Below are 11,491 nucleotides of genomic sequence, written 5' to 3'. Positions count from 1 at the left end.
GTATAGATGCATGAACACAAATGCATTACATTCAAAAGCCTCTGAAGTTTATCTCGTGCTGAGATTGAAACAGGCTTCCAGAGCAACATTCAAATGTGCTGAAAATGTTTTCTTGCAACTTTCTTTTCTTGTCCTTGGAACTGCAGTACTTACTTCAAGAGGTCTTTGTCCTTGTTCAGGTGCTGGAAAAAGGATGGCTCACAGATGAGCTGATTTTCTTGACAAACCTGCTTACATGATTTCCCAGAGCCAGCAATTTTAACCTGAAGGGCACTTAATGGGGGCCACATCACTTGCCCGTGGCAGAAATCCTGAAAAAAAGTACATTTCATAATGACAAGGCAAAAAGTGATTTCACTCAATACGCTGCTGTTATTCAAAGCTTCAATCTCCAGACGGTTCAGTCAAGACTGTAAGGTAACCAGCATGGATCTCAGGGCTGCCTAGATCTCTGCCAAGCGTATAATCTTGTTTCAGGCTCCTGTCTGAAACTTGAAAGTTACCACCACTCAGGGTAAACAATACACAGCTAGAAGAAGAATAGGAGTTTGGATTTGATATCCCGCTTAATCACTACCCTAAGGAGTCTCAAAGCGGCTAACAATCTCCTTTCCCTTCTTCCCCCACAACAAACACTCTGTGAGGTGATTGAGGCCAAGAGACGTCAGAAAAGTGTGACTAGCCCAAGGTCACCCAGCAGCTGCATATGGAGGAGCAGGGAATTGAACCCGGTTCGCCAGATTACGAGTCCACTGCTCTTAACCACTACACCACACTGGTTAGATGGACCAATGTTCGGTTTCAGTAGAAGGCAGCTTTTAATGTATGTTTTCTGTCTAAAAATGTGGGACCCCCAAGGCAATAAACATCCAACTAATAAAATAAAAGTATTAAAAGAGCACTGAAAATGGCTCAGCAACAACAAAAAAGCATCACCAAGCAATCTATTAGAGGTGTGCACTGACCACAAGATTTGTTTTAGAAGCTGATAGAGTGCTTCATAGAGTGCCCTCTACCAGTTAGTTTACTGGTTAAGTGAAATTGGTGGCACAACTATGAGCTTTAGTCTATTCTATTCAACAGAGAACAAGCACTGGTAATATAGTGGCTTACACAGGATCTCTGTGCTCACAAAGCAAGTATTTGTGGATATGGAGAGCATACCTGTTTCTCTATGAAAACATTCATTCTCTGGAGCATCCCCTCACATGTGAATTCAAAGGGCAGGTAAGGTTCAATCTGTTAAAATAAAATGTGCAGTTTAGTTCCTTGTTGTTGTTTTAAAAAATATTACCCAAGGCACCACTGTAACATATGTTTGTGCAGGTGCTCAGGTATTAGTTATGAAGTTGTTTAGCATGGCATCTGCCATTCTAAATATTGCTACCATGAAATTAAACTATAAAAATACTCAGCAACTTTCACACCTGTAGTATTTCCTAGCCCAGTTTCCCCTACTATTAAAGCTCTCAGCTACCAGAGAAATAATTTTGTGCTTTTTCGATCTGTAATTTTCCCCCATACTGAGGCTTCTCATTTGCACAGGATACATAGTAAAACAGCATCTGCTTTAACAATCTATACATATATTCAAATATGACATTCCAGCTATACTGGATGGGCAGGGGTGGGGAGTTATCAGCTGAGTGCCCCCCCTCCTGGTTTCAAGCTCTTAACAGGATATAAATCTTCTATCTTTTGAAATAATGTCATTCATATTTTGCATACTGCATGGTATTTACAGTATGCAAGTTTTGCATATTAATGGATCTTATATAATGATCCATGTGAGTTTGCAACAAGCTGTAATTCATCATAGCCAAAAAACAGAAAGTTTTATTTTTGTTGGATTATTTAAGGTTTTTAGTTTCATATTGAGCTCTTTCTGATAAACCTCACACTATCATATGTTTCTGTTCCATATTTATGCATTGATTTACAAATGCAGTGGGGGGTTTTAAAAAACAACAACACCACACAAAACTGTTAACCTTTTGATTCAAAATTGCTTTCACTGCTTTCTCAACTTCAGAGAGGTCATTGATGTTTACAGTCCAAACATGAGGCTTCCCGATGTAAACTTCAGCATAGGGATGTTGAGATGTCAACTGAAAGAAAAACAATCAAATGTCATCTTTTCGGGAATCATCTTCATTTCAGTAGGCAAATTTCAATAAGATACAAAATGTGTAGATAACATAACACTCCAGCCATTTAGGGGGCTCATCATTCCTTTGTTTTCAAAGCTTTGCTCACGTCATCATAGTCACAAAAAAGGAATTATCTATCAAGATTTCTATAGAACCTAATCATTGAAATGTGGGGCAAGTAACTATATAAGCGTCAGGGACAGTGTAATGTACCTTGAAAAAGCGAAGCAGACAGTTTAGTGTATTTTGCAATAAAGTATCCTAACATTCTGATACTAAATTCTGACCTCTTTAGTATCTCTTGCCCAGCTAATTAGTATTTATATGAGAATTGTATGCTCAGTCATTTCCATTTGTGTCAAAGCTGGAAGACTCGATAAGATTACTTAATTTGTGAGTTGCCATCTGCAATGACACACTTTTTGTAGCTTGTTTACTTAACGTTTTGAAAAACTTAATACAGCTTTAAAAAACAAATTCAGAGCACATGCTATATAAGAAGAAGAGTTTGGATTTGATATCCCGCCTTTCACTCCCTTTAAGGAGTCTCAAAGCGGCTAACATTCTCCTTTCCCTTCCTCCCCCACAACAAACACTCTGTGAGGTGAGTGGGGCTGGGAGACTTCAAAGAAGTGTGACTAGCCCAGTCACCCAGCAGCGGCATGTGGAGGAGCGGAGACGCGAACCCAGTTCACCAGATTACGAGACTACCGCTCTTAACCACTACACCACACTGGCTCTCCATCTCTTTTTTTGTATTTTACCTTCATGGTGTTCCGAAACATTCTGCACCCACTTTTTCTAAACCCCCTTTTATCTTGCTTCAAAATATTATAGGCAGCTGTTTACTTCTTAAGGAACTGTTCCCACCTGAATTGGCTTTCTCCTGCAGCCACTTCCTTCCCTGATATTATGCATTTGGCAGAGATGCATATGAGGTCATGTAAAGCACTGACATGCACATGTCCCAGCCCCTTGGTAGCCCATGAGTCTGTAGTCCACGAGTCACCTCCTGTACTTCTAGATAGCCTCATTCTTCTAAAAGCCTTCAGAATTAATGCTACAGAGTTATAGTGCTGGGCATTGTGCCCAAAATACTCCACTGCTTGATGACTCTTAATGTTATCTAAAGGCTGGCAAGCAAGACCTTGCTTCCTGCCCAGTGAAGGCTAAAAGGCAGCTAACACATGTGTAGATAAATGAGGAGCCTTCAATCCTAATCTCCCTTGCTTTACTTTCTGAATGCCATATTTACAAAGCCAATTCTTGTTGTTGGGACATATTTTGAGGACAAATCCTTATCAGCTTATATGTGCTGCCTGTACAGAGTGAAAGCACCTTGTAAGCCAAATGCTTCTTTTACAAGAAAGAGGCCATTGCCACTCAAGCAGTTTATGAAAAGAATTGACCCCCCCCCATGCTATGTTTATCCCTTTTATTAAGTTAATGGCCCCCTCTGACTGCCCTTTCTAGGAACTAAAACAGCCAAACAAATATTCTTTATATTGATTTAAATACAAATATCTTCATAGAATTTTATTTATACTCTTTTAATAGGCTATGTGCTGTCAGCATACAGGATTCAGGTGGTGATGACTGTAAAAAAATTCTAAATATTGAGTAACAAGCTGTTATTTCCAAGTAACAAGAAGTATGCTCAGGAGTGAACACGTGAACGGTTGGGGGGGTGCAAGGACCTTGCCCCTAAAGTCTAGCAAAATAATTCAAGTGGTTTGTTTTTTGTTTTTTCCCATTGCTGGAAATTGGACAGAGTTTAACTTCCTTGCATTTAATGTACATAAAGCTAAATAAATGTGCAAACCACCTCACAAAAAAACAACAACACCTGTGGCCTGCTTAGAATTATACTCTAAGATTTTCATACATTGATTTTTGTTTTTAGCAACGAGGATTTCCTGTGTAAACTGAACCAACTGAAATAATTGAGTACTGATACTATTCTAGATACAAATGTATAAAAGTAATTGCAGGATATAGGCTCAGAAGGAAACAATCTCAGACCAAGAGTTTGCTATGGCAATAGCAATGAAATCCCATACTTTGGTGATGCTTGGAAATTTAAAAAAGGATGTGCTACAAAAGACACTGTTAACATGTCCAACCAGCAGTACACACAACAGAAAATTGTGAATATGGATGTTGATTGCTTACCTCTCGGAGTGTTGGCTTGCCTTTGAAGAAATCTGTGTTTTTGCTGCTTTTGGGTGGATTAAATTTCGGATTCAGAAATGCACATCCATTTGCAATGGCCTCTAGAGGGGCAGGTCCCTCATATGGAAAACCAAGACCAACAAAGAGCTGTAAAATAGAAACACCCATAACATTAACTTTTACTTCATTTTCGCTGCTACATTTAATGTTAGACATTATTCTCTTTCCTGATTAGTTTTAAACTGTAAAATTAGGTTAGCTTACTTGTATTCTTTTATGCAATGTTGCATGGATCGATTCTTTTGTATTTATTATTGACACAAGTGCAGGTGGTTTGGGGAGCCTGCCGGTGACATAACAGGAGGGTCAGCCTGGACATCTAACTCACAAAGTAAGGCAGCTTCCTGCCCTATATCTGATGACTGCCAAAGGTGCTTGCTTTTGCAACATGCCACACTCCTGAAAGAGCCATGAAAATATACTGCAAACCTGATAACCTTTCTATAATGGGCAAAAGTGAAAATGATGAAACCCTCAATAAAACCTTCTCTAAATTAAAAACAAGTTTTATAAAGCACTCCCTATTTCCAATATTTTTGTAGTGAGCAGGGGAGGGAAAGGAAGAAGGGAACATCATATTTTTAGATTTCTTTACAGCCAAAAGTACAGTGAAAAAAGGTGAAGCAAGGCACACTGTCTTTCCATTATTGGGAGAATGTATTTTGGCCCACATTCTTGGTAACACATATCACCAAGTCCTAAGCTTTGACCGAAGTCCACTTCATCCACAACCACAATTCACAGACCTCAAGACATTCTAGGCCCATCACAGAGTAATAGAACCACCATTAGATCCTGGCATAAGGATATCTCTGGCACACAATGATTACTACACAAATGGCTTAAAATGTCTTGCATAGAGTAGCTGAGCAGGGTGGCATTCTTGAATAAGCATATTCTTCAAACAGCACTAGACTTCCAAAAACCAACGGCAGGTGGCAGCAAAGTTTGCAGGAATGTGCACTTAGTCTACAACAGCGAGTCTAGCTCAAACTACTTGGAAAGCTGTGTGAAAAAGCTGTTCTTGGAAATTGTTTAGCATAAGAGATGAAAGAAGGGAGTGTGAGTGGTCTGCAAAAAGTCACCTGAAAGTAAGTTGCATTGAAGTACCTGGTCTTATAGACTATTTTGTCTAACCCCAGCCTGATGTAGGAAACCGAGAGCTACATGGCTACTCCTCAGACATCTATAGGAGTGCTATTCTGCCCCCTTGGTCTTCTCTCCTTTGGCTAAACCAGGATTCCCCAAACCTGGGTCTCCAGCTGTTTTTGGACTACCACTCCCATCATCCCTAGCTAGCAGTGGTCAGGGATGATGCGAATTGTAGTCCAAAAACAGCTAGAGACCCAAGTTTGGGAAACTCTGGACTAAACATTCCCAGTTCTTTTAACCCAAAGAAGGTTAACCTGTAGCCCTCCAGGTATTGTTGAACTCCCATGACCATCAGCCCTAGCCAGCATGGCCAATCATCAGAGATGGTGGCAGTTGCAGTCCAAAAACACCTGAAGAGGCGCAGACTCCAATCCCTGACTTGACCTTACCTCATAAAACTTGTTTTTTTTATACTGCTCACCATAATCATTGTTCTCATCTAACCCACTCCACTCTGTTTCTATCTTTATTAAAGTGTAGCACTCAGAAATGGGACACTGTACTCCAGTGGGGTCTGATTAGCGAATAAAATGAAACTTAATTACTTTACTTTCCATGTCCTGGAAACTATGACTCTATTGATGCAGTCTAAAGCCAAATTTTTCTTTTTTGACGTTGCATCGTGTTGCTGACTCATTTCAGCATGTGACTGGCTACAATCCTGAGGTCCTGTTTGCAAGAACTACTGCCAAGTCAGGATCATCCATCCTATACCTGTGCATTTGATTTCTCTCACACTGAAGAACTTTGCCTTAGTTTTTGCCGAACTTCGTTTGGTCAGCTTCAGCCCAGTTTTCCATCCTGTCAAGGTCAACTTGAATTTTATTTTAATCTTCTGAGTGGTTCTCCCTCCTAGTTTTGTGTTATTTGTAAATGTGATGACTCATTCCACCCTTTTATATTTATAAAAAGTTGAAGCCACAGCCCTGCAGCACCTCACTTGAAACCTCGTTCCAGTCTGATGAGGAACCACTAACGAGTACAATTTCACACCAGCTGTGAATCCACCTGACAGCACTGTCATTTAGCCTGCATTTAAACAGTTTGCTAACCAAGGTACAATGGGGGGACTTTGTCAAAGTCTCTGCTGAAATATAGACATACCATGAGCATCCCACAACCTGCTAAACCTGTAACTCAACAAAGATGATAAATTTATTCTGGCAGGATTATTAATTACAAATTTATACATGTTTCTACTAATACTGCATTATCATCAAGATGCTTTCAATCTGACTCCTTTATAATATATTTAAGCATCTTCCTTGGTAATGAAACTAGACTGACTGTTATGTAGTTTCCTTGATTCACCTTTCCCTAACCTTTTGAAAATTGGGCAGTCCTGCCTCTTCTCACTTGTTCTCCAGGATTTCTCAAATATTATAGACAAATGTTCTCAGAGTACACCAGTGAGTTCCTTTAGTACATGGGTAGGCAAACTAAGGCCCGGGGACCAGATCCGGCCCAATCGCCTTCTAATTCCAGCCCACGGATGGTCTGGGAATCAGAGTGTTTTTACATGAATAGAATGTGTGCTTTTATTTAAAATGCATCTCTGGGTTATTTGTGGGGCATAGGAATTCGTTCATTATTATTTTTTCAGAATATAGTCTGGCCCCGCACAAGGTCTGAGGGACAGTGAACCGGCCCCCTGCTGAAAAGTTTGCTGACCCCTGCTTTAGTACTTTAGGGTGCAATTTGTCTGGCCCTCAATACTTGAACTCGGCATCTTTGTTTCTATTGACTAATTCCTTATCTATCTGAACTGCAATCCTGACCTTCATTAATTATGCTAATTATGCAAGGTTGCACACTTCCTTTTTTGAGAGATGAAGGCAAGACCAAAGTTATGCAGTGCTGCCTTCTCTGTGTCACCCTTTAGCATTTCACCATTCTTTCTGAGAAGTCCATTGTACGCACCTGAAAAACCTTTTCTGTTGCTCTCCGCATCTCTAGCCAGCTTCTGAGTTTTAGCTTTCCTGACACTGTCCCTACAAGTCTGCATTCCTTATCTAAACTTGTCCTTGGTTACCTGTCCTCCCTTTATAAATGACCTTTTTTACTTTTAGCTCCTCACTATACTTTCACATTGCCTTTTGTATACCTCTCTCTCAATCTCTTTCTCTCTCTTAGCTGTGCCTCCCTTCTTCAGGACCTCTCGGCCACCTGAGGAATTTCCCTATCTAGTATTTCTCTGAGCTTATTAAAATCAGGGTTTCCCCCCTGATATTCAACTCATTCACTTTTGATGAATTTGAGAATTATTTGGTCACTTTCTCCAAAAGTTTCTGCTACTTAAATGTCCTGACTTTCTCTTTCCTACTGGTTAAGGCCAATCTATCTTACTCCTTCCCCGTCTCTTCTGAAAAAAGGAAGTCCTCACCAAGCATGGTGACATGAATGGGTCTTTCCAGCCATCACACTTTCAGCAAATTGTCACATCTTAAAGTCTCCAGATGACTCTGGAACCCCATATGACAGGGGGAAAAGGTAATCATTTGAAGGCACCACTGTTGGAACATGAGCTTCCATGCACAAATCTTGATTTGGACATCCTGCAATGATCCTTGCCATTGGAGAGGGGCAAGTTTTAATCCCCAAAAGCTCCTGGCAAAGGCTGCTGCTGAGAATTATTAACTTGTAAGTCTTAAGTGGGCAGGATTCAGGCTCTTTTGAGATTAACAATACTGGATATTAAAGCAACAAATTTTTAGTATAGATTATGAATATACCTCTTCAAAAGAAAAATAGGGCAAAGTGCCATCTGGCTGCAAAATGTTATAACCCTTATTACAGAGTGCCTTTTGTGGAGAGGCTGACAGTGAAAAACAGGGAAAGAAAACCTCCTAACAAAACCTACTGATGTATCAAACTGCATTATGAGTTCCCACTCTTTTTTAAAAAAGCAGATTTAATGGGCTCAACATTTACAGAGAACAACCTGATCTATTTCTGCATTCCCATGCAGCAAACAAAAAAGGTAGACAAGTCTGATAAGCAATTAAATTATATCTTTTAATTAGCAGCAGCAGAAACATGGCCGAACCATTAATTAAAGGACATTAAAATGTCACCAACAATTCAGCAGTGGCTGAGTTTTAATTAGTTACAGAAAATGATACTGGATGGGTAGATAAGCATTCTTCACTTTTTACCTCAACGCCGTTGGAACATCTTTTCTGTTCTATATGCTGTCAACTTATTTAGCAAAAGTTCCTTAGGGGAGAGTGTGCAGCTCACATGTCTTGACAGCACAGGGGCTTCTGTTACCACTTAATAATAAATACAGCACCAACTGTCCTCCACTCATATTAAATAGCTGCTACCATCTGTGAAGTATAACTTGGAAGTAACGACACTACAAACTTCACCAATTGGATCAAAATTATAAGCAGCACATACCACCATTTCAATAAGAAAGGAAATTATTTTACTGAGTGATATTTTGCTTCACTTTAAATGAAAATCTTCTTTCAAAAAGATCCCATGCAAGCAAATCCTTTTGGCTTTTTTGAAATAATATTTTCAGTATTTTTGTGGGGAATGTTCTTTGCTTTTTTGGCAGGAACACGCATGTATTTGGTGTTTAATACTTTTGAAATATTAAGATTTTTGTTGAATTTTTGTCATTTGTACTGTCTGCATTTGCATTATTTTGTATTCACGTTTATTTGTTCTTTGTGAACTGACCTCGGAACCTTTTCAGGCTGATAGGTAAATAAAAAGTAGCATAACAGAAACACAACATAATAGAATAAACAGCTATTTGTGTGTGAGGGATTTTGCCTCAAGTTTACTGAGCCAAATTCTGAAGTGAGTTTTTGTGGGAGGAGTGTTTCTGAAATCATCAAACTTGGTTCTCATGCATGCAAAACTTCTAGAGGGTGGAGGGGCAGATATTTAACAGTGAAAGCTTTTCATTTTTCTAAACAAACTTAACACACATATGAAGCACCATCCTAATAAGAAATTGAAACCAGTGGAATCTTTGGAACACTGGACATTGGCAAATGTTTAGAGCTGTTATGGTACAATGAGCATAATGTGCCAAGAGCTTCATTGGGGAGGGGGGAGTAAATGCATTTGAATGCACATGTATTTTAATCTTTTGGGGTTTTGCTTCTTCTTCTTCTTTGCATACCAGCCAACTTACCTTTGTCCCTCTCAGCAGGAACTGCAAATCCCGGCCACTGAGGATGCCATGGTTTTTAACATAGCTGGGCATGTAGACAGTACTTGTCCCGTGGACAGTTCCATGAACTTCTGTATAGGTATGAATGACATCCAAATAAGCTTTCTTATCCTAGTAAGGAAACATAAGCCAACCAAAACTGAGTCTTCACATAATGCAGAGGCCTATCTATCTAATTACCCACCACCACTACACAATACAATATCTCCTGCTGCTCCAAGACTCCCCTGATCCTATGGAGCAGAATTTCAAGGGGCAAAGGGGCTGTAGCAGTGGTCAGATCAGCAAAAAATGCTGCAGTACCCCATCGGTACTCCCACCATTGGAACTAGTTAAAAGTTCTTATTTCACCAAGCCCTTATTTCACCAAGGAGACTGGTTATGCTAAGTTTTGGGCCCCACACATCTGAGTCACACAAAATAATTACTGATCCTCTCCAAAATTAATTCCGTCAAAGCAATGACAAACCTAGACAGCATCTTAAAAACCAGAGACATCAGCTTGCCAACAAAGGTCCGTATAGTTAAAGCTATGGTTTTCCCAGTAGTGATGTATGGAAGTGAGAGCTGGACCATAAAGAAGTCTGATCGCCGAAGAATTGATGCTTTTGAATTATGGTGCTGGAGGAGACTCTTGAGAGTCCCATGGACTGCAAGAAGATCAAACCTCTCCATTCTGAAGGAAATCAGCCCTGAGTGCTCATTGGAAGGACAGATCCTGAAGCTGAGGCTCCAATACTTTGGCCACCTCATGAGAAGACTCCCTGGAAAAGACTCTGATGTTGGGAAAGAGGACGAGATGGTTGGACAGTGTTCTCGAAGCTACCAACATGAGTTTGACCAAACTGTGTGAGGCAGTGGAAGACAGGAGTGCCTGGCGTGCTCTGGTCCATGGGGTCACGAAGAGTCGGACACGACTAAGCGACTAAACAACAACATGCAAGTGCTTTGAAGAAAAAAGAATCCCCCTCATATTCCCCAGTCCACAAAAGCTTAATGGTGGAGTCATGCTGCTCTTTACATACATGGTGGCATTTAAAAATTCTTCTCTAGAGTGAGCCACAAAGTCTCTTGTTTTCCCCCCCATATACTATGACTTGAAGCAATGTGGAAAACTAGGTGCTTTGTTTGGAAGAAATTTATTTCATAAAAAAAAACCTTGACCTGCTTTTCTCTTCTCTATAACTCATTCAAAGATGGATTGTGAAGTGCTCAGTATAGAATAACCCTTGAAACATATTGCATGAATGAGACTTCTCAACTGTGTAAATCAGCAACCTCAAAGTCTGGTTTCTAGTTGAGAAGTAAATGTACCCTTTGTCTCCAGTGGGATCAGAAAGCACAAGCTTGTGTTTTGCATCCCTCAGTTCCATCACATGCAACACCAACACACTATTCCCTGTTTGTTGGTTAAAAGCCACGCGCAGATGCTCACTCAAAGGTTACAGGAGACTAGGAAGAATCTTCCTGCCTTGAGCCCTGTAAAATCCAAGCATCTTCACATATATTTGAATTATCAGTTTAAGAACACAAAACACACTAGCTATTACATCTTCTAATGAAGAGTAAATATATTGTAAGAAGTTTTATTTAATTAAAAATTATTTCAAAATTTCAATACACACTTCATTCTTTTGGGGTTTTCATGATGGTGTATGATCAATGATCTTAACAGGGCAATAGGACAATAAATAAAATCCAGAAAGTGCCCCATACAGAAAGAAACCCATTAAAACGATTTGCTTCCAAAATGGTCCCTCCCGCA

General features: G+C 39.9%; 1 protein-coding gene across 3 annotated transcripts in view; it reads right to left on the bottom strand.

Annotated features, from left to right (window-relative positions):
• Positions 1-11,491, bottom strand: part of MGAT5 (alpha-1,6-mannosylglycoprotein 6-beta-N-acetylglucosaminyltransferase) — a 121,123-nt gene that overhangs the window by 10,423 nt on the left and 99,209 nt on the right. For all 3 annotated transcript variants that reach the window (XM_079993604.1, XM_079993606.1, XM_079993605.1), the window contains exons 12-16: positions 9,688-9,837; positions 4,323-4,469; positions 1,992-2,108; positions 1,165-1,239; positions 154-311 (exon numbers count right to left, since the gene is read on the bottom strand). In XM_079993604.1, the coding sequence (XP_079849730.1) occupies positions 154-311; positions 1,165-1,239; positions 1,992-2,108; positions 4,323-4,469; positions 9,688-9,837 (647 nt within the window). The remainder of the gene's footprint in view (positions 1-153; positions 312-1,164; positions 1,240-1,991; positions 2,109-4,322; positions 4,470-9,687; positions 9,838-11,491) is intronic.

This window comes from Podarcis cretensis (assembly GCF_951804945.1).
Source record: "Podarcis cretensis genome assembly, chromosome: 1".
Lineage (NCBI taxonomy): Eukaryota > Metazoa > Chordata > Lepidosauria > Squamata > Lacertidae > Podarcis > Podarcis cretensis.
This window is presented reverse-complemented; position numbering and strand designations above follow the sequence as displayed.